General features: G+C 38.0%; 1 protein-coding gene and 1 pseudogene across 2 annotated transcripts in view; one reads left to right on the plus strand and one right to left on the minus strand.

The window, feature by feature from the left end:
• TTC17 (tetratricopeptide repeat domain 17) overlaps positions 1-24650 on the plus strand; it is a 116031-nt gene that overhangs the window by 761 nt on the left and 90620 nt on the right. For both annotated transcript variants that reach the window (XM_034645705.1, XM_011235878.3), the window contains exon 2: positions 20790-20879. In XM_034645705.1, coding sequence (XP_034501596.1) covers positions 20790-20879 — 90 coding nt within the window. The remainder of the gene's footprint in view (positions 1-20789; positions 20880-24650) is intronic.
• On the minus strand, positions 9412-9966 carry LOC109491030 (annotated as a pseudogene).

A 24650-nucleotide genomic window follows, 5' to 3' on the forward strand; every position in this document is an offset into this window, starting at 1 on the left:
ACAACACACACTTTCCTTTCGAAGGAATGCTTCAAGATGCCTCTGGTGGCGTTGCCTGCATCATTTCAGCTGTAACTGCCCTCGTTTCCCAGTGTACTTTGCATTGTTTCTTTACCTAGTTCCTGTGACCCAGCCCCGCAAGGAGGATGTGCGATTTCCTGGATTCTTGTATGCCCGAACTAATTGCTCAGAGAGATTGCTTTTCTTACATAACTTTATGATTGCCTGCATTTTGTGAATGCTGCTGATCCCTAAACAGTACGTTTGTGTGTGCTCTGTTACAGAATCTTGGTAAACTTAATGACTTCCAACACTTGGAAGCAATTCTGAAAAGTCCGGCAAACATTTAGGAAGTGAATTGTGTGCCCCCATGCAGTTTAGCTCACTGATCTCAAATGTATAATCATTATCGTGTGAAATTATGGACCTTTGGGTTGGGTGTAATGAATGATGATAGGAACACAATGCAAGGTTTACTTTTGTATAAAGTGAAGTTCACGTGATGGCAAATTTTACAAGTGTAATGAGTGAGTTAAACAATTTAAAAACCGGGTTGGTATTGGTGAGTGGTTCTCAGTATATGGGAGGAAAGAAGTCGACTTACTGGATGGCATTTTCTCGATACCTGACTTAACATTAGAAGAAATTTCATGGCCATACCATTTGAGATTTAAAAGATAGATGTGTGTTTCAGAAACTCCAGAAAACACTGCTAGTTCATTTCCTTAACAAAAGATTAGAAATCTTAATGTGTGGGGGCGCCTGGGTGGCGCAGTCGTTAAGCGTCTGCCTTCGGCTCAGGACGTGTTCCCAGGTTCTGGGATCGAGCCCCACGTCAGGCTCTTCCACTGGGAGCCTGCTTCTTCCTCTCCCACTCCCCCTGCTTGTGTTCCCTCTCTCGCTGGCTGTCTCTATCTCTGTCGAATAAATAAAATATTTTAAAGAAANAGGAATCTTATGTGTGAGTCCTAGCTGCTTCCCCCACCCTCTTTTGTTTCCTGATTATAGTTTTCCCTGAGGCCCTCATGAAGGGATACATGGAATTAAGTCACTCTTGCTGCATTTTGGGGAGCCCTTCTCCTATTGGCTCTTCTGCAATATTGTTTTTGGCCACAGCTATTTATACACTATGACATTGACTTCTCCTTCCCATTTTGGTGTCCTGCCACTCAGCCGAGGAAGTAGCCCATCTGAAAAGTGAAAGCTGGTAGAAATGTATTATTTGCTGAACATTACAATGGGAAAGTAGAACCTGATTTGTTTAAAACAAAAACAAATTCTTTTTGCACATGGGATACTTACGTTCTAGTGGTGAAAGATAAAGGTTACTGGTAGCTTGCCTCAGAAAGGGAGAAAGCTGAAGAATCTTTTGGAAATCTGCCAAGTCACCCTGCAGTGAGTAGTTAGGCTTAAAATTAGGAAAGCAAGATTTCTTTATTACAAGCTTTTAACATTTATGATTTTCAATGAATTTTCCAGTACTTTGCTACACAGATATTACAATGTTAATTTCAGAGAACCACAAAATTTTGTATCAGAAGAAATAAAGTTGGTGTCTACGGTGTAACGAGAAGAGGCTGGGGGTGGTGCCTGGGTGGCTCAGTTGGTTCAGCGACCCACTCGTTTTTTGGCTCAGGTCATGATCTCTGAGCTCAGCATGAAGTCACTTGTCCCTCTCCCTCTGCCCACCCCCCCACCTCCCCAACACCCGCGTACTTGCTCTTCTCTCTCAAATAAATAAAAATAAAAACAAAACGAAGAGGCTAGGGAAGGAAAGTTGAATTTAATCTGAGGGAAGAGCAACACTTATAAATAAAGTAAGAGAGTTGAATACATGATCAGCTTCTGAGTGTCACGCTGATAGCTGTGCGTACATTACCCACGCTGCCTTTCCTGGCAGTAATTTGAATGCTGGCAGAATTCAAACCTCAATTTAGATTGTGATTAATTATCACTTTTATATATGTTTATTAAAGAATTGAAAGATGCCTTTAGTATATAGATTTGGGTATACTGCATATCTATTTATATGTTCAGAAACAATTGATTAAAAGCTTTACATATATATAGGATATATATATAAATGGTATCCTAACTGACATACCAAATGCCTTGCTATTTGTTTTTGGTTATAATATCTGAATGAGAACAGAAGGGTGATTTTAGTTTTAAAGTGGTCTAATATCAGGGAGAGGGCTAAGGGCAAATTGAAATGGCAATCTTAGAATATCAGAGTGGCAAATACCTTTTGAAACTCTTTGCCTGATATTTAAACCTGTCCAAATTAGATGTAATAGGTAATTATTTTCCATAGTGAACTTGGAGAGGTACTTATGAATTAAAAATCTGAATTGCCCAAAATACAGACTTACACAGGGATATTTAACATCACTATAGTTAAAGCTTTAAGTACATGAAGCATTTCTTCCCAGGAGAAGAGAACATTTGTTTGGTTTTTCTATTTCAAGCCTTAGCAAATGATAAAGATAGGCATCCACAAGTTACGGGACTGCACACTTGTGAACATGCAAATGTATCGCAAGACCTAGGTCTGAAGGGGGTTGAAATGAGGTTTCAGTCAGCAGGAAGCAGCCATTCCTCCAGGCAGCCTCCTCACTGTCAGAGCTGTGGTTGCTTCTGGCAGTAGCAAGTAGTGAGCACTTGCCATGGCAGCTCAGGGAATTGTTCCTTTCCACAATTCCTGCCTGAGCTGGGAAGCATGTCTAATATATGTTTTTAGGTTCCATGTTTACTGAGCTGCCACTGAGCTCCCCAGAGCATTGTCCAGGGAATCCTGGAGCTGGGATGTGAAGAGAATGCTCTAGTCTCTAAGTTCCTGTCCCACTGCAGTCAGGGGACAGCTAAGGAAAAGTGCTCCTCTTCCCTTCAACTTTATGCTTTGCTCCCAGCTTTGGGCTTTAGTATACCTCTGATCCCCTAGTGCCCGCTGTACCTTAAATGAAGCAAGGATCCTTGGGGTCCATGAACTTAAGTAGTGAGCTATTATAATCTGGATACTAGGAGGATCTATGTGTAATCAGGGCAATGAATCATATGGTTGACTTCATTGTGAAGAATAGGCTTTAGGATAAATTTTGTTTTTTTCATTTCCTTTTTTTCTGTTTTTTTCTTCATTACTAGTATGGCAACATTTATTTTCTATTTTTACCAAAACTGTCTGGAGTGTTACTTGAGTGGAAGTTTGAATGAACTTTTGTGAATTAGCCTAAGAGCCTAACCATTATGTGTCACATCATTTCTGTGGGAAAAAAACGATGTTCAGGTTCTAAATTACCAGCTAACAGATGAATTCTTGAAATGTTACCAGTTTGTCTTAGACTTATTGAATTCAAGAAGTGGTACTTCTAGCCCTGGGTTCATTGTGTCTGGATATTCTCTCTCTTCATGAGTGGAGGTCTGAAACTTTAAAAAAAGAGTATAATCATTATCAATTCTCTCATAATGTTATAATTATTTTCTTGGCTACTGTTTTCCTCTTCTCTAATCTTAGAACCATAAAACTTTAGATTTGGAAAAAATTCTTAAAAAAGGTATGTAGTACAACTCATAGGAGAGAAAGTCGCCCAAAGTCGTACAACTAATGAGTGGCATTTAGTGATAGCAGTAAGTAAAAACCTGCAGTAGCATGCAGGTGAGCACTTTGTACTCAGTAAGATTGAGGTCCCCCCCCCTTTCATAGTACCTACAAATGAAAAATAGAAAGAAAAGGAAAAGGGAAAAATGGGAATAATGAAGTAAAAGTCTTCTCTTGTCCAGTTTGCTTTACCTCTGCAGAATGTTTTGTGGTGACTTTAATTAAGTGGGGAGTGGGTGGGGGAAGGTCAAAAATAGGTGTGAATTAATTTGGGGTTATTTGATCATTTTGCTTTCCATCAAGCAAATGTGTTTAGAGTACAGATCCTTTTAACTGCTCAGAACAAATGAGGCTTCTAACAAAACTGATGCTCTGAAGCCTAGCAACCTTGGCATAAGAAGTGTTTAATAGGCAGTTATTTCAGCAACTGTGATTTTGAGCAAGAGCTCTGATTTAGTTGGACAAACAGGCTAAATCTTTATCTCTTGGTCTTTAATAGTTTATAAGTGAAGGAGTGGTTTGATTTGGGTCTGATAGGAAGTAATTGCTTCATCTGGGAGAGGGCATCCAGATGATACTATGAATCTGACAGCTTTCTTTCAGCACTTTTCAAAACTGAGCCCATCTTTTTGTCATAAAGTGTTGTTTCTATGCTTATACACCTCAGGGTTTTTCTTGGACCTAAGAGGTCATGGTGGTTTATTCACTAACTTGCTAAACCTTTGCAGTTTGTCCTAGATGTTGGTATCAAAGCGATTCTCATTCAGTCCATTTTTTTTAGACTTCCCACTATTGTTTTTTTTCCTATAAATCACCCAGGTGTTAACTTTGTTTATACTTACAGTAGTTAATAGGAGCTTATAAATATACAGAGGTAAATTTTAACTTTAAATACTTTTCTCAGTTATTTATTGAATATTTATTGACTGCTTATTTTTCATCAGCCCACTGTGCTTTGATAAATATGCACTTTCCCAGTGGCTACTGTGACATGAAATTATCATTTTTCCTTGGGGATAAGGAGAGCACAGGTCCTTCTTGAGGTTCTCCCCCGCCCCAGCTCTTCTTCCTCCACTCACCTTCTAGATCAGCAGTTCTCAAACTTTACTTTGCACAAAAATAATCTGGGGTGCTTGCTTAAAATACAGATTTCCAGGCCACCAAAGTGTCTGATTCAGTAGGTTGGTGGTAGAGCCAAGAATTCTACATTTTTATCAAACCTCTCGGGAGATTATGATACAGATGGGTCACAGATCATTCTGAGAAATTCAGTTTTATATACTTCTGTTCCAGCCTTCTGTTTTTACTCTTTACACATACCTGGGCAATCTCATCTTTTCTCAGGACTTAAATTACCATATATATGCAGAGAATAGTCACATTTCTTCCTATAACTCACATTTTTTTCTCCATGTTTATAGATTCAAGACCTCTATAAACTTTTAATAACATGTGAATGACCTCTAGGTACTTCAAGTTTAATATGACCAAATCTAAACTCATTTTTACCCTACCTACACCTGTGTCATGCCGTTTTCCCACATTGAATGAAAGATCCCACCGTCCTCATCCACCCATTTGCCCAAGTCAGAAATCTAGTTGTCTCCCTTATTACTTATCAAGATCTTTCCATTTTATTTTCTAATTACATCTTCTTCCCACAGCCACTACTGTGGCTCTAATTCAGGCCACCTGATTCTTGCCATGGCTTACTAATTGCTCTCCCTGCCATAGTCTTGTCCTGCTTCCAGTCCATTCTCCTCAGTGCAATTAGACTAATCTTTTAAAACCCTCTTTGTTTTGTTTAATTACAAATTTGAATTACAGAAGTAATGTGTGGCATTGTAAAAATAAATGCCTAACATTATGGGAGTATTTAAAGTCATAAAGTGAAGTCTTCCCACCTCTCCCCATTCTCACTCCCCAAGGGAAACTACCTTAGTTTGGCGCATATACCCGGATATGGTCCTTCTTTAACATGTGATCTGGTCCTTCCCTCTCTCTAGCCTTATTTTTGCTCATTCTTGAGTGCCCCACCCTCACCTCAGAATACACACACATACACCTTAGCTATATTTAGCATTTGTCAGTGTCCCCAGATATGCTCGGTTCTCACTTGCCTCTGTGCCTTTGCACATGTTCTTTCCCTGAAATGTCCCAATCTGGCTAACTCAGTACTCTTCACAACTTAAACATCACTTTCAGGGAAGCTTCTGATGCCCAAGTTTGAATAAGCTGTTCTTTCTATGTGCTTTCATAGTATCCTGTATTCCCTTAAGAAAGACATTTACCATGCTGTATTCTGTCAGTTTACTTATGTAAATGCCCTACTAGACTACTACATGCTCCATGAAGGGAGAGACCATATCCATCTTCTCTGCACCCCCTGCATCTTTCATGCTTAGTCCCTTAGGCTATAATAGTTATCTGTTGAATGGATGATAAAAAAAGAAGTGTGAGAACTGGTTCCTGCCCTTCAGGAATTTACCATTGTGTGAATGAAGCATTGCAGTACTCACTGATGTGATAGTCATCCTGGAGGCTAACGTACAGGAGGCCTCAGACTCCTGGAAGATGTTTAAAGCTCCAAGAACTCCTCAGTGAGTCAGGCATTAGACCTTCATAAAAGGTGCCATATGCACGTGACAAGAGGCGTACTTCAGAGACCACTCTTGGACTGTCTTCTGTGGTCAGATCGTGTATGCAAAGGAAGTCGTCCTTTGTCACGGATGATACAGCTAGAAGGTCAGCTTTACTGCTCAGGCTTGAAAAGTATGGAGAGGTGACAAGAGACAAGGAAGAAAAATCCAAGAAGAAAAAAAATCATCAGAAAGGGCAGAGGCGAGATGGATGGGAAATGGCAGCTGCGTTGTTGAGGGGGATTTAGGATCAGCTGTGGGGCTCAGCAGTTGTTGCCATTTAGGAGCAGCATTGGTGGAAATGAACAGAAGGCGTTTTGACAGTGAGAAATAAGAGGGCTTGCCAGCAGGTCAGGTCAAAACTTAGAACAGCTTTGCACTCCAGAGTGTAGGGAGCAGGGTGTGAGCCCTACCTGTATCTCAGACACCATGGTGCCGAAAGCAAGGGGAATTCCTCTTTTGGGTAGCTCTTCCCAGCCAGGCATGTCAGGAGAGTTATTTGTGCTCATGGGCTCTCTTCCCTCCCTTTGTATAAATCTCTCTTAAAGCCACTCCAGTCAGTCCTTCATCCCTGCGACTCTTGTCAGGATATCCCGGGGCCTGCCTTATTGCCAGATTCGGTGCTCAGCTCTCTGTTATCTCTCTTAACCTCTTGGCTACCCAGCCAGCCCTTGCCTTGTCCTCAGACCTCGTTGAACTATTTTCTTCTGTGGCTTCCGGGACATACACTCCTGGCTTTCCTTCTGTATCCCTGGCCATGACTTTTCATTTTCTTCTGCTGAATTCCTCTTTTCTTTGTGTATCTTAAGTACTGATGTGCTCACCAGATGATCTTATGCAGTTTATGGCATAAAATATGATATCTATTCGGAGGATTCTCCCAAAAATCATATCACATCTCTCCCTGAACTTCAGACTCCTATGCAGTTGCCCACTCAACATCTCTGCTTAGCTGTCTAATAGACATCACAAATCCATCATGTCCTAAACTAAGTTCTTTATTTCCCACCCCACCACACCTGTTACCAAATTGCTCAGGTCCAAAATCTTCCTCGACTGTCATGTCTCATACCTAAATCTATCAATAACGTGTCAACTTTACTTCCAAAATGTCTCCCTCATCAAGCCATGTCTTTCCACATACTTCTACAACCCTCGTCTAGACTGTCTTCATCTTCCTCTTAGACCTAAGCACAGTAGCCTGCTAACCTTGCTCCCACTTTTGCACCATAGGGTCTGTTCTCCCCAGATCATAAGTCTGGTCCTGTGATTCCTTTAACGGTTGTAGAGGTAGAGAAGGAAAGAGCATCAGAAAACCTTCAGTGGTTTCCCATCATACTTTTAAGAATAAAAGTTGGGAGCTTTACCATGGGCTGTAAGGCCCTGGCAAGATCTGGGACCTGGGACCTGGCCGCTGACAATCTCTCTGCCCCAAATACCACTTTCCTTCTTGTGTGCTGTGCTTTAGCCATACTGGCCTTTGAGGTGGTCTTTAGAGCACCAGGTTTGTTTGTTCCTGCTCCTTCTGTTGATTGAAAAACTTCTGCAGACATCCTCATGGCTCATCCCCTCTCTTTTCAAGTCTCTGTTCACATGTCACCTGTCTTCTGACCACACTATCTAAAACAGCATTTCCTTCCATCATTATCTTCTTACTCTGCTTTATTTTTCTTCATAGCACCTGTTACTCTATTGTAGTATATATTTTATTGCTGGTCTTTCTATGAGAACATTAACTCTTTCATAGAACTTTATTATGTTCAATGAGGAAACCCCCGTGCCTAAAACAGTGGCTGACACATCATAAAAACTTTTTATTGCCCGTCTTTCTATGAGAACATTAACTCTGTCATAGAACTTTGTTATATTCAGTGAGGAAACCCCCATGCCTAAAACAGTGGCTGACATATCATAAACACTCAGAAAATACTGAATGCATGAGAGAAAGGGAGAGTAGTACCTGCATGTATGCGTGCAAGCAGTTACTCACACTTGTAATAGCTCTTGCATATCAGCATAAGGGTGGGCCACTATCGTTTTAGTAATCTGGAGAAAGCACAGTGCATTTATTTTACTTTTTTTTTTTTAAAGATTTATTTATTAGAGCAAGCACATAGCAGGGGCTGGGGCAGAGGGAGAGAGAGAATCCCTAGCAGACTCCCTGCTGAGCATGGAGCCCAACCTGGGGCTTGATCCCATGACCCATGAGTTGGGCTGAAATCAAGAGTTGGCTGCTTAAGGGACTGAGCCACCCAGGCACCCCACAGTGCATTTACTTTAAAGGGGGCAAGCCAGGTCATTCATTCTCCCTGTTAAAAATAAAAAGTCTAAACAAACTAAGACTTCTCTAAGAACGAAATATCTCTAAACCAGAATTGTAAAATGGTGCTTCAGATAACCTAAATTCCGACTGGCTATTTAGATATATTATCTCTTCAACATACCTTTGATTATAGGCTCAAAGAACTTTGTGGCATTATTTAAACTCTTGAATACTATATAAATTTAGGTAAGTCATTTAACATTAAGACATTTCTGTAATATAAACATGTACAAAAGAAGCATTTATTAAAAATCTATGCCATCATGACAATTTTATATAAGCTAAAGTATATATTTGTTTTCAAGACCTACTACCAGGAATTCACACTGGACAGATCAGATTGTGCTTTCCATATTTATATAACTTCTTCATGCGTCTAACTTTTGAAAAGAAGTCATTTATGTATTTTATACTATCATCTTACTTCAGTCTTCACTTACCCTTGAGGCACTTATGTAAATTGAAATCAGGTGACCGGCAAGAGCGAGAGCGTGTGTGGGCGCACCTCATCCCCCTCCCCCCCAACGCCGCCCCAACAGCCCTTTCTACCTTGAATCTAATTGCGTGGTGGGGAGTTGAGATGCGTAGTTAATCTTTAGTAAACCATTTTTATTTGAGGAAGTATTTGCTGAGAGCTTTTTGTGTCCTGTTATATTAGGCAGCCTTAGCTAGCTCATTAAACACATATTGAAATGCTTTCTGTGTTAGGTACGTGGAATACAGCTGTGAGGGAGGTACAGGCCCTCCGTTCACAGAGTTTGCTTTTTATACAGTCATACGTGGAAGCGACTCTAATTTAGGATAAAGTCAACTTTTCTGTTTTCATTTTTATTTGCATTTATTCCATACAGAATTTATTCCCAGGCCATAAGTTTTTGTTTCTTCAGTTTCTTCTGGGATATCTTTCTCTTCTGTGCAACCTCCTCTTCTGGTTTAGGAACAATTTGCTCTTTTGCAATAAGGATCGTCTCATTGCGGCAGGGAGAGCTCATGTGTGGGTTAATCCAACCCTGAGCCCTGTAAGTTCCATGCCACATCTTGGGGGCTTTGTTCATCTGGATGTGCTCAATGACCAGAGAATCTACATCTAAACCCTTAAGTTCAGCATTACTTTCTGCATTTTTAAGCATGTGCAGTAAAAATTCAGCACTCTTCTTGGGCCACCGACCCTGTGTGCAGCCCCACCGTTTGGCCTGGGCACACCAACCACCTCCACCATTGTAGTGACGGAATGGCACACATTGTTTCAGCAAAGTGACATCTTTCAGATACCTGGTGGTTTTTCAAATACGCATACCCGTGACGCCCTGGGCAGTTTCATGTGTGTTGTTAAAGTGAACACGAAGATTTGAACCTCTTGATTTGCATGATTTTGTAGGATTTTCTGGGTCAAGAGAATAGCAAACCATTTTCAGAGGCCACCTCAGGCCGCTTAGGGGAAGAGAACAGGTAACTTTTACAGTAATAAAATTTAATGTCTATTTCACTGAACACTTTACCAAGTGTTTTCATATTCATATCTCATTTTATTGTCCTATAAACCCAGAAAATGTGGGTATTGATCTCTGTATTAAATATAGAAACTTGGGCTGAGTATGGTTAAACTCCTTGCCAAGGCCATGAAGGTAGGAAGTGGTGTTGTGTAAACTCCAGCTCAGATCTCATTCTAAGCTCTCTTCTCATCTCTGTACTGCTAAACATTACTACCAGTATAAAGAAGAATATTTCTGTAGTTTTATCTACAAAACACCAATATTTATTAATTTTGTAATTGAATTTAAAACTAAAATACATGGGGTGCCTGGGTGGCACAGCGGTTAAGCGTCTGCCTTCGGCTCAGGGCGTGATCACGGCGTTATGGGATCGAGCCCCACATCAGGCTCCTCAGCTATGAGCCTGCTTCTTCCTCTCCCACTCCCCCTGCTTGTGTTCCCTCTCTTGCTGGCCGTCTCTATCCCTGTCAAATAAAAAAAAAAAAAAGTAAAACTAAAATACATGATCATAGTTCAAAACATTTTTTTCAAGCTACTTAGTATGACATAAAATGAAAAGTGAAAGTTTCATAACCACTCACAGTCCTTCTTCCTGGAAGTAATCACAGAATTATCTGTGTATTCTTCCCAAAAGTTCCCATGCATTTGAAAACCTTTATATAGATTTTTTAAAACCACAACTGGAAACATTTTGTCTCATGACTAGTTTTTATTCACTTAATAAGAGGCAGACATCTGTCAGAAATGAAAAGCTACTCTCTTTGCCCTTAAAAATGCATAGTATTTGGTTGTATGGCTCTTCTATAACTTATTTAACCAGTTCCCTAATGATAGTCATTTAGATTGCTTCCAGACGTTTACTATCAAACAGTATTGCAGTGAGTGAACATGCTCATTCATAGGTCTTTGCGTGCTTCTGAGAGTATATTTGTAAGTTGAATCCTTTGAAATGGAATTTCCGGTTTGAAGAATGGATATTTAGTATTCTTAGATATTGCCGAATCCTCCTTTTATTTATTTTTTTATTTTATTTTTAAGGATTTTATTTTTAAATTTTTTATAATAATTTTTATTATATTATGTTAGTCACCATACAGTACATCCCTAGTTTTGGTGTAAAGTTCCATGATTCATTACTTGCGTATAACACCCAGGGCACCATGCAATACGTGCCCTCCTTAATACACGGCCTATCCCATTCCCCCACTCCTCTCCCCTCTGAAGCCCTCAGTTTGTTTCCCAGAGTCCACAGTCTCTCATGGTTCATTAAAGGACTGCAGCAGGAGTGTTTAAAAATGCCCAGCAGTGTTTGGGATATGTCAAATCTTTATGTAATCTGATTCTAGTGAAAGACCCCTGATCCCATCCATTGCCAGCAAAACAGTGTTGTGCCCATCAGTGGAAGTATGCACAAAAAGGAACCTTCAGTTTGGTTTGGTAATCTTCATAGAAAAATCAAACCTTTGTCATTTATGCTTACTTCACACTTGTTGGGATTGCAGTAAAAGAAATTAGTCAAGCTGACCCTCTCCCCATGTTAATACTACTGTTCGGTGAGTAATCAAATTGACCTTTATTCAGTGATATTTTACAGCAGTGATTTCTAGCATGAAATAGCAAAGTAATATCCTGACTGTTAAATTTGCCATCACCTGAGTAATGATAAAATTAAGGTTCAACTTCTGGCACTATTTTGGTGTCCCTTTTCCAATATTTGATTAACAAATCTTAGTTTAGCTGTCATAACAAAATCCCATAAACTGAGTGACTTAAGGAACAGAAGTTTATTTTCTCACAGTTTTGGAGTCCGAAAGTCCAAGTTCAGAGTGCCAGAGTGATCAGGTTCTGGTGAGAATTCTCTGACTTGCAGACCAGCTGCATTCTTGCTGTGTCCTCACATGGCAGAGAGAAAGAAAAGGCTAGCTTTTGATGCCTCCTCTTATAAGGGCACCAATCCTGTCATAAGGCCCAACCTCATGACCTCATCTGAACCTAATTACCTCCCAAAAGCCAAATCTCCAATTACCATGACATTGGAGCTTACTGCTTCAACATATAATTTTGAGGAGACACAGTTCAGTCCATTGTATCCATCTAAGAATTTTCAAGCTCACACGTGCTTTTTTATCACCATTGAGCCTGGCATTACACCTGGAACTTAGTGGGTACTTGTATCAATTTTTTATTTGCTGCTGGTGAAAATTACCACAAAGTTAGTGGCTTAAAACCACACAAATTTATCATCTTAGATTTCTGTAGGTTAGAAGTACAACCCATGTTTCACTGGGCTAAAATCAAGGGAACAGTATGCTGCATATCTTTCTGGAAGTTCTGGAGGAGGAGAGTCCATTTCCTTACCTTTTCTAGTTTCCAGAAGCCACCCACATTCCTTGGCTCTTGGCCCACTTCCCTGACCTTTCTTCCTTAACCACGTGGGTCTCTGTCTTTCACCCACCTATTTCACTTTTAAGGACTCTTGTGATTACATTGGGCCCACCCGGATAATCAGGTTATACTCTCTATCTTAATTAAAGTAATCTGAATAGCAGCCTTAACTCCATCAGCTACTTTGATCAACTTTTGCTGTGTATCCTAACTAGTCCCAGGTTCTGGGATTAGGACATGGACATCTTTGTTGGGCCATCCTGTGTTTGATAAATCTTGGCTGCTGGAATGAGAGTCACTTCTGAGTTAAATATAAAATAGCTGTAACTGCACAGTGACATTTTTCTTTATATGTTTATAAGAATATCATAAATAAACAAATGAGAAATATCCATGACTCTTGAGTCCCGATCCAGCATTTCATTTTCTTTCCTTGTAAAGTTGTAAATTGTCTACTTTATTCATTTTGTTATTTGTATGTTTCCTGGTGACACAAATCAGAACATGGTAGCACTTTTATAAGAAGTTGTTCATTTGTTGTTCATGTTGAAAATGGTTATTAACTTGCCTTCAGTTAGGACATGGTGATTGTGTGATATGAATTTTTTCTTAGAATTGGCTGGAATAGGGACACCTGTGTGGCTCATTCGGTTAAGTGTCCTTGATTTCAGCTCAGGTAATGATCTTAGGGTCATGAGATTGAGCCTGCTGTCAGGTTTCTTGCTCAGTGTGGGGTCTGCTTGAGATTCCCTCTCTCTCTCTCCCTCTGCCTCTCTTCCTTGTGCTTTCTCTCTCTCTCCCCAACTATAAATAAATAAAGTTTTAAAAAATTGGCTGCAATACTGTACATGGTCCAGTCTAGATTATAGCTATATGATATACTTCAAATACCTAGATTATTTTAAGTGTGCTTAAGCATTCACATTTGTCTTCTAAGAACTGTGAAAATGAGAAAGTAAAATCTAACTGAGGGTAAAACTTTAGAAAATAGAGATATAAGGCCATAAAAATTCATGTGATGATCAACATTTGGTATTTCTGTTTAAAGTTTATATTAGTTTCAATAACCTGATTTCTGATACAAAATTGAGGAATGTTTTTAAATTTCTCATTAAAATCCATATTGTACAAGTACCCTAATGGCAAAAAAAGTTATCTTTAACAAAAATATTTCCAAATCCTGACTGTTCATAAAGATAGTGTTTTATTGATCTGATAGTATTTCTAGTAACAGATCTCCTATATTAAAGTTTTGAAAATTATTATAGCCAGGAGCCTACGTAGGTCCCTCTCAAGAGGCGAGGCTAGACTGGTATTTTGTTTGTGAACTTGCACTTCTCTCAACCGTTATGGTATGACTTGAATCCTAAAGAAAGAATTGCATGCAAAGTCAGGCAACAGACTTCTGTCTCCCTCATTCCATCCCTCTGAACTCCTCTTGCTTGCCCAAGTATTCGCCTGACACAGGTCACAATAGTTTCTTTGGGTAGTCATTTGAAAATGGTAGTGAACTAGATTTGAAATAAGGATAAAAATCTGAGAAGAGTAAGGTAAAGAACAAGAAAATTTACAAAAGATGTTAACCTTTTTGAAGTGTTTTGCCTGGCCACACATACGGGAGAGGAACTTAATTCTCTATGAATATATAAGGAAAAGCTACAAGACTTCCTCAGACCTAAGCTTATTTATCATTACAGTTGTTTTCTGTTTAAAAATACATGTTGCATAGCACTCTAAAGTTTCATTTTAACAAGACCAGTAGATAGCACTTAAAAAAAAAAAAGTGGTTTAGAAAGGTCAGAAAACAAGAAGATAATCACCTAGAGTCCCACCATCTAGAAACCACCATTCGTAAAATTGTGGTGTTAACTATCAGATGGATTTAAAGTGAGGCAATGAGGAAGATTTTTTATAAGTACACAAAAGAAGAAATACATAGGGCCCAGAAAGAGAGTAAAATGTATTCACCCTTTTCCCTGTATTCTTGAGTGTGTAGAAACTCAGTGATTGTTGTTAGCAATTTAAGTTGATTCAGCTATTCTGGAGAAAAGCTAGCAAAAAATATAAATTTAAAAGTGCAGTCCCTTTAACTTAGCAATTCTTTTTTTAGGAAGAAAATAATTAGGCAGCAATCAAAAAAATTTATAAGGATACTCATCTCAGTATTGTTAAAAAGGGAAAATAACTAAAAAGCCCAAATTTTAATTAGTAGGAAACTGGATAAATAACTTTAAATCGGATGATGTAGATCTATATTCCTGAAGAAGAAATCTGATAAAATTTAGGGAAGAGTGGAGAAGGGAAGGATACAATATAGTAAATATGATCCCGTTTTTGTAAAAATATTTACCTACGTAGCTGAGGGGGGGGGTGTGTGCCTGCGCATGTGAAGTTATCCTGACATAATTAGTTATCTGACAGCAGGTATCTTGGAAGGTGACATTTGAAGTGATTTTAGTTTTCTTCTTTATATTATCCATAATGTGTTTGTTTTTACAGTAACATGTATTTAGCTTATGATCAGAAAAGAGTTTTTTTTTTTTTCAATTGAACTTTGTTAGAATTAAGTGGCATAAGGACAGGGAGAGCTAATTTTGCCCATGATACAATGAGCAACCTAACTGCTCAGAAATAAATAGCCACTGCTAATTGGAACCTTGGTTTAATTTGTCAAATTGACAATTTGAAAAGAAGCTTTTAGCTGCAGCTTTGGAAAGTGTCCCTACCTAGAGTGAGTACAGATTTATCCAGGCATTTTGGAAGAATGATCATTTCTTTCATTTGAACATTAGATTACTTCCGTGGTGCATGAGACTGGTGAAAATGTGATGCTTTTATGATAGTATTAAATCTTTTATGGAGTAGGATATGAAGAGTATAAGGAACTTTAGAAGTCATCAGGTTGGGTCCCCTCAGTTTATAGATGAGGAAATGGAAGCCTGTGCAGGGAAGGTGATTTGCTTTAGGTCACACAGCTAGTCATAGACCTGTCAAGGACTTATTTTGTCATGATTCCTGGAGGCCTAGCCACTTTACCTCCTTTACAGATAGTCAGTCATTGGTGAATGATAATGCCGATGGAGATGGATTCTCTAACAGATGTGACATCAGGCAACTTCATCAAGCAATCAATAGTGTATTAAGTGTCTGACAAGTACCTGAAAGACTATTAAGTACTGGAAGTAGAGGAATACAAAAAAAATTTTTTGGGAGAGAGAGACATACAATTAAACAATGTAATAAACACTATTAAGCGCGTAAAGAGTACTGTGGGAGCTCAAGAGAAGGATGGCTTCATGAAAGAAATGGCATTTGAGCCCAGTCATTTGGCTTTCACCAAAAGCATAATGATGGAAGTGTGTTCCAAGTAGGAGAATCAGCATGTGCAAAGGGACAGAAAGTCTGAAAAGAGCCACAAGAGTAAGAGGATACCCGAGGCAGAGGGCTTAAGAAAATTCAGCAGATGTTTAGAAATAGCATCAAGACTTCTGTATTGAAAATTTTTATTGGAATATTAACAGATTCTAAGTGCTGCAGATACAGGTTGATCCAGGGCTGAAAACAGTATACCATGATAGGTTTGTTCTCTGTCTTCATTCTCTGTTTCTTTAACCCCATTCTCAGGCCCCTGTGAATACATACAAGATGACTAGTCCCCATAATTCAAACAAAAGTTCTAGATTACAGTCTCTTTAATACCAACTGACTACTTGGTTGATGTCCGTTCTCAGAGATGATCACCGTGACCAAGGGAAAGGAATCCACTGATTAGGGCTTCCCATGTGGGGAAGGATTCTTCCAGCCAACCAAGCAGGTGTTTTGCCACAAGAAGGGAATTGCAGATACTAGATAGCAAGCACTATAAATAAAGTGGGATCACTTAAAGTAGAGGTAAAATCTTCATTGCTTTGAAGATTTTTATTTATGTTTTCCATCATACTGCCTCAATAAAAAAAATAGAAAATTCTGAATAAAAGATTTAAAATATTTCATCCCTTGTTTCTAATTAAGGGGAATTTTTAAAAAATGGGTATGGCATAATATAAGATTTCAGTAATGCTGCTCTCATGTACTCATTTGAATACCATCAGAAATTAGAGGTAAGAATGTTCAGCAAATGTGAAAAATAAGTTGCATATGAGAGCGGGAATTAATATTATAATGGAAACGGTCAATTTCCTGTCATAAAGGACCAGTGGAAAGTGATGGACTCACTCATGCTTTTGTAGAACTCAAAAATGTTCATACCCTTAGACTGGTTATTTTAAGTTTAAAGTATTCACCCTTTATTTGATTTGGCAGTGAAGCAATTATCCTTATATAGTGACATTTCCCTCTGTTACCATGTGAATTTACTGAATTCACAGAAGTAGGGGTCCAGATTAGAAATGTAGGTATTAATGATAGAGACAGCAGCAAATTTGTAAATATATGAAAATGAACTTGATGAGTAAGATATTTACTGCTGTTATATATAATTGGACACATGTACTTATATAATGTATTCAAAGGAAAATGAAATTGAATTGAGAACTCTTAGAAAATGAATCATTCTGTGTAATACAAGTCCATATAGCTAATTTCTGAATATTTGGTCAGTTTTTCCCTCCAGTATAAACTTTGCTCTAAAATATATTTCATACTTTTTCACCATCTTAAGTAGAACAAATTGAAAATAATTCCTTTTTCTTTATGATTCAGGTCGTTACAAGCATCACTTATTATGCTGTGAAGTAACAGAAGTTTATAGGGTTGCTTTTCCCTTGTGAAAAAGCCATAAGGTGCTTTGAGGTCTTATGTATGCATCATGTCCTTTTTAACCTACCTCTCTAATTCCTGTCACTTTTTGCTCCTGGGCTGATAGCAGCCTCTTCTAAAGATTTTGAAGGCATTCACATTGTATATAAAATTGGAGTACGTAGGCTTCAAATATTGACATAGTGGGCCTGGTTTATAGAAGCTTAATAAACCTTTATTGGTTGAATGGATGTTGTAGTCTTTACAGGCATACCCTCCTTTGTAGCCTGAGGAGGGGAGGTATTCAAAAGGAGAGAAATTCAAGCTGATTGGCATTTGCCAAAGATAATTATGAAGTCTTAAATTTTAGGAACTTGAGGTTACCTCAATAAAAATATATGTCAGGCTATAAATTTGCAGCCAACCCTTATCTGGCAAAGATCCATGCCATTTGCTGCCATGTCAAAAAGAGAAGCACAGCTGTCAGTGGGCTGGCTTCCTTCCTTCTGCTAATAATTTTATCTTGATACCTCCTCTAGCTCTTGTATCTTTGTTGAACTTAAAGCTTCAAGGAAATGAAAAGTACTTCCTCACAATTGAATGTTGACCAATCCCATGCTATTCAAATATGATAAAGCCCTGATTAGCTAGTATCCTTTTAATCTAAAACTAAGAGTGTGCTTTCAGTATTTCTTCAAGTGTAAATCTTCATTTATCTCATTCTTTCATTCCTCTTGTAGTTCTGCAAATATCAGGTGAACAGATTGTTTAGGTGTTTTGGAATTGGAATGTCATACTCCCGCATTCCTCCCCCACCACCTTCGTTTTTTGTTGATGTTGTTTTTTTTTTTTCCTAAAAACCTTTAAAAGTCCTTATGGAGTCAGGTACTAAATAGCTACCTCTTGAAGTTCTGGACAAAGTAGCAAAGTAAGCAGGCCGCCTTTGGCCTCCTTAAGAAAAATTCTTTTGCAGTCTGGCCACTGGCTGTAGCTTTTACATTTTCTTCTACAAAAATTATGGTGTGCTGTCATTTATTGCATTGTTGTAAAAAAAGATCGATGGGGTTTGGAATTAAATCAGTCCATATTCAATCCATTACAGTAGCTTTCCTTGCCCTACATGCATTTGACTGTTGGCCATATGTTCAAATACTCTGAAAAGAGGAGCAAAATTTTCTATTTCTTATTGAGATAAACCTAGCACTTTGCTTATAGGCTTTTGCTACCTTTGGTTGCTTGATAGAGGAGATTTACAGCTCAGGTGGTCAAGTACTGTAGGCCTTGCCATTGTATTTTTAGTGCCTTTTAAATTCAGAGTTCAGTTTTGATATAGATTCCAATATAGTCAAAAGGCCAGGGGAAGCAGTGAAGGTATCTCATAAAGCAAGACCATGGGCGATGATAATTATCCATAACTATACAATAATAATTGTGTAGTTCAGATAATTGCAGTGAAAGTGTGGAAGTTACTCTGGACTAGCATCTGTTTTTCCTCTAGTGTCTCTGAGATGGTAGAAGGAGCAAAGGCAGATGAGTTTTATCTGTAGTCACTTAAATTGTCCAATTTAATGCATATTGTTAAACAACCGTCCAACTTTATTTCATGTCGTTATTAGTCCCTCTTTTTAAAGTCTTTTTATTTTTTAAATAGACTCTTGTATGACTAAGATCTATGCAAGCCTACCTTCTGCACTTAAAAAACTAGCTCTAGTGGCGCCTGGGTGGCTCAGTCGGTTAAGCCAGGTCATGATCTCAGTCATGAGATCAAGTCCTGGGTCCGGCTCTGTGCCCAGCACGGAGTCTGCTGGAGGTTCTCTCCCTCTGCCCCTCCCCCAACTCACTCACCCGCACACACATGCCTGCTCTCTCAAATAAATAAATAAATAAATAAATAAATAATATCTTTAAAAAAAAAAAAAAAGCTCTAAATTCGACTAGTTGAGCTGCTACCAGTTTCTTAGAGGCTACAAAAAGATAGTTTTTCCTTAAAGTGGAGCTTCCTGAAGGGCTAGTATATAATTTGACAGCTCTAATCTAGCACCATGAGCTAGTGGGAACTTTATCTCATCCCTTAGGTACCAAGGCCACTGTCAGATTTTTCTGAAATTCAAAAACCATGTGTGTGTGCGTGCATGCACCTGTGTGTTGTTTTTTCTTTATTATAAATGTATTATGTCTACATTATAAACAGTTTAAAAATATACAAGTATATAGACATGAGTGTGCCTCTCTTCTTAATCCCATTTCCCAAAAGAAACCACTATAAAGTTACTTAGTTTCGGGGCGCCTGGGTGGCACAGCGGTTAAGTGTCTGCCTTCAGCTCAGGGCGTGATCCCGGCATTATGGGATCGAGCCCCACATCAGGTTCCTCTGCTATGCCTGCTTCTTCCTCTCCCACTCCCCCTGCTTGTGTTGCCTCTCTCGCTGGCTGTCTCTATCTCTGTCGAATAAATAAATAAAAGTAAAATCTTTAAAAAAAAATAAAGTTACTTAGTTTCATGCATATAGAGACATTTGTACATGTAGACATGTATACATCTATGTCTATAAATAGACACGGGTACATGTATACATCTATGTCTATAAATGTATATGTAATTTCTTTATTTTTAGTTAATTGTACGTTGTGAGCATCCTTTCATGACAATAGGTCTGGTCTTTCTGTATCCCATTTTAGACAGTGAATTTCCCTATTCCCTTATTTCTGTTTTTTAAGTAGGTTCTGCGCCTAGCATGGAGCGCAGTGCAGGGCTTGAACTCATGACCCTGAGATCATGACCCTGAGCTGAGAATAAGAGTCAGATGCTTAACCAACTGAGCCACCCAAGCATCCCTCCCTATTCCCTTATTGATGGACTTAGGTTGTGTCTAATCTTTTTGCAGCTAGAAGTGTGGTAGTAAGCATCCTTACGTTTATTTTTGCCTACTTGTTTAAGAATGTCTGTAGGATAGTTTCCTAGAGTTAATATTTCCAGATCAAAAAGTATGCACTTTTAACATTTTGGTACATGTTGCCAAATGACCCTCCAGACAACAAGAACAAATTTATAAGCCTGCTAATAGCACATGAGGGTTTGTTTTTCCTACATCTTCAACAACATAGTCACCCATTTACGATCCAGAGAACACGAGTTGTAAATAATAAATCTCAAGATAATTTTATATTAACTTTGATTTATGGCTTCTACAAAGAGCCTTCAAAAATAGGTGCTTTTAGCATTTTCCTTTTATCAGATGTGGAATGTTCTGTCAAGATAAGACAATTCCTTTTTTATTATTACAGGTGTGAATTATGTTTGTAAGGAATTTACTTTATCATTCGTTGCCAAATACTTCTCTTCTTGAATATTTCTTATATGATTGATCAAGATAGAATATTCGCTTCAAAAGCTTACTCTTTAATGTTGGAATTCAAGGGGCAGCTAGCTATTGAACATGTTATTCTCTTTGCAGAAATTTATGTGTGATCACTTTTGAAATACCCCTTGAGTTTTACTGAGCACCTAACACTGATTATAATGGTGGTTGAACAGTAATTTAAAGCATATTAAAAGAAACTTTATGAATCCAAACAAATGTTGATGGAATCTGAGCTTTATTTATTGCTTGCTTGCAGGTGGATTCACCAATGAACTTGAAGCATCCCCATGACTTAGTCATATTAATGAGACAAGAAACAACAGTTAACTACCTCAAAGAATTGGAGGTGAGGCAATGGGAATGTGATATGCAGCTGAAACTTGTTGCATTTCACAGGACCTGTTGTATTCAAAGAAAAATGAAAGCACATTATTTCTTAAGCCTGATTCTTCTCAGTTTCATAGGAATATATTACTTTTAAATCACAGTTTTAAAAGTAACATCTCATTAGAGTGACATTTGAGTGGTAGTAAGAGAAACAGACTAACCTGGGTTTTGCCTGATTCTTGACTGACTGTATCCTTGAACAGGGATTCCATGTAAAAGTTTTTCCATCGAGTATGAAAAGGAATAATCTCTTTGCATATGCTTGGAAGGAGACTTTGGGTAAAATACAAAAAGGAAGAATGGTTTTAGTACTCTATAAAAATGTATTTTTTTATTAATTCCCAAGCAGGGTCTTGTTATTGTGTGTTTTTATGATGAGGTTAAAGCATTAATCACTTTGCACTTGGAAAACTTGAAATCTTTTAGTACTAATAAAGTCTGACCTTTTTGTTTCTGTCATTGATTTCCATAAACTGATATTGCTTAATAACAAATATTAGTTATTTGAAATAATAGGAATAAGATAATAGGTATATTTATACAGCTTCATGCTTGGAAGCTCTATCTGTTTTTATTTAAACACAGTATTCAAAAAATGCAGTGGTGAAGAAAATAGTTTTTATTTTCAGATGCGTATACACATTGTATATGTTTATTGCCATTCTCTTTTTATGAGACAGTATGATATAAAGAGACTTAAATGAGAGTGTATGAAGGGGAAAAATGCCATTCACCATGTCAATGAAAACAAAAACGAAAAATGTTGACTCCTTCAGTTTTTGATTAAGATAGTGGGGACTCTGGGGTAAAGGTACAGGCTGGAGATATAAATTTGTTAGTCATTGAAATACAGACTTAAAGCCGTGAAACTAAATAATACCATTTATCTACAAACTAGTGACAACTAGATGGACTTTTTAAGGTGCCAGAAGATAGTGGAGGAATAGCGTCAAAGTGCTAAGGAAAATCAATCAAACTAGAATTTTATGTTCTTTTAAGCCATCATTCAAGAGTGAGGGCAAAACTAAAGATGTTTTCTGACAAAGCATTTACTTACCGTAGACTCTCACTTTTAAGAAAAATCAAAGATGTATGTCTACGAGAAGNAAGATGTTTTCTGACAAAGCATTTACTTACCGTAGACTCTCACTTTTAAGAAAAATCAAAGATGTATGTCTACGAGAAGAAAGGTAAACCCAGTAGATGTGCAGGGGATGTATAATAATGAGTAAAAATACTGATGAAGAGGTTGCTAAATGTATTTAGCCATTTATTTTTTGCACTTTGAAGGGTAAAGCTAGATAAAAATAATATGTAGTTGGGTTGAAGCATGTTCAGTGATCAGTTAAAGCCTGTTAGACTCTTCTATCATGTTTAGGAGAAGGTAGAAGTAACTGAATAAATTAAAATACTGTTGGAAAATTTATGGGCAAACATACTAAAAATTTAAGAGTATTGCTACCTTTCAAGTAGTTTTGCAAAAAGGAATGTGAATCTAATCAACCCCCATGTTTTCCGGTGTCATTTGTTTTCAGTATAATTGGTTTCCTTTTGTCATTCTATATATTTTATTTCATGCATTTAAAAGATGACTCTGAGAAAGGGGTCTGCAGGTTTCATCAGACTGCCAAAGAAGTCTATGACCCAAAAAAGTTAAAAACCCTTGGATCCTGCTATCCATATTCAGGAAAAAGAGAGGACAAAGAAAGAGATGTGTTAAGTGAACTAGGAGATGCAGTCAGCAAAATCCTGTAGAGTGGCTGACTCTGCAGAACAAATGACCCAACTTCTTTAACAAATAAATTACAAGGATTAAAACTATAGATTACATTTCTGTTATTCTAGTGCTTGCCCTTACCTTATTACTTTGTTAAGTTTTTCATCAGTAAATATTTTATTTATGACATTAGGATAAGGAAGGATTCCTTAAATAACAGAAATCACAATTAAGAAAACAACTGATAGTTTTGACCATCTTACGACTAAAAGCTTCTCTTTAGCTAGTGACACCGTGAACGAAATTAAAACATAAGCTATAACCTGGGAGAAGATATTTGCAGTACGTATAACTGATAGAATGAGTTTTCAGAATCACTCTTCATAAATTTCTACAAATAATTTTTAAAAAACTGGGGAAAAATAGGCAGACTCGGAAAGTCAAGTTACAGAATATCTCGTAAACATAGGAAAATATGTTCAATCACATCAATGATTGCATTAGTTAAGATAGGCTACATTTTGCAGTATATGACAACTTTTGCATTGGCAACAAACAGTCCCCAAAATCTCAGTGCTGTTTCATGGAGGAAGGTGGAAGCTAAAGGAAGAGTAACCAAACATACAAGTCTGTTTAAAGTTTCTACTCAGAAGTGACATCATTTCTACTCATATTCCATCATCCAGATCAAGTCACATGAACAAGCCTGAAGTCATAGGGCAGTATATAGCATAGCCTACCTACAGGAAAGAGTCAGGAGGGAATGAGTAAGTAGAAACAGATCATTTAGTAACATCCCAGTAATCTTAATGGCTAAAAACAATAAGGTCATATTAAATGTCACTCTGGTCCAAATGCCAGAACCCAGGCTGACAGAACAGCCACTGTCTGGCATATTGCCATTCTCAGTACCTGAGGGAAAAGAGAGAACACAGTAAAGCATACACTGGCTCTAAAAATGTTTCCCTTCAGAGGATTAAATGGCACATCTCATGTTACATTTGTCAAAGTAAGTCATACTGGCCACATCTGAGTTCAGCAGAACAGTGATGTGTAGACTCCTTTGTAAGGAGTTGCAGCAAATTCATTAATAGTAATACAGTCTACCCCAATAATCATAACATTTAATGCCCATCAAATTGACATAAATTTAAAATGTGATGTTGGTAAGTTTGTGGGGATGTGGGTATTATTATAATCTTGTTGGTAGAATTCTAGTGGTCATACCAACTTTGAAAAGCAGACTGACAGTGTCTAAATCAGAAAATGTGCATCCCAGTTGGTACAGCCACTCTGGAAAACAGTTTGGAGGTCCCTTAAAAAGTTAAAAATTGAACTACCCTATGACCCAGCCATTGCACTACTGGGTGTTTACCCCAAAGATACAGACGTAGTAAAGAGAAGGGCCATATGCACCCCAATGTTCATAGCTGCATTGTCCACAATAGCCAAATCATGGAAGGAGCCGAGATGCCCTTCAACAGATGACTGGATTAAGAAGCTGTGGTCCATATATACAATGGAATATTACTCAGCTATCAGAAAGAACGAATTCTCAACATTTGCTGCAACATGGACGGCACTGGAGGAGATAATGCTAAGTGAAATAAGTCAAGCAGAGAAAGACAATTATCATATGATTTCTCTCATCTATGGAACATAAGAACTAGGAGGATCGGTAGGGGAAGAAAGGGATAAAGAAAAGGGGGGTAATCAGAGGGGGGAATGAAACATGAGAGACTATGGACTGTGAGAGGCAAACTGAGGACTTCAGAGGGGAGGGGGTGGGGGAAGGGGATAGCCTGGTGATGGGTAGTAGGGAGGGCACGTATTGCATGGTGCACTGGGTGTTATACGCAACTAATGAAGCATCAAACTTTCGGAATCTGGGGATGTACTGTATGGTGATTAACACAATATAATAAAATTAAATTAAAAAAAAAAAACAGGAAAAAAAAAAAAAAGAAAATGTGCATCCCATATGACCCCTGCATCCCGTATTTTTACCCCTTT

Source organism: Ailuropoda melanoleuca, chromosome 16 (genome assembly GCF_002007445.2).
Source record: "Ailuropoda melanoleuca isolate Jingjing chromosome 16, ASM200744v2, whole genome shotgun sequence".
Classification (NCBI taxonomy): domain Eukaryota; kingdom Metazoa; phylum Chordata; class Mammalia; order Carnivora; family Ursidae; genus Ailuropoda; species Ailuropoda melanoleuca.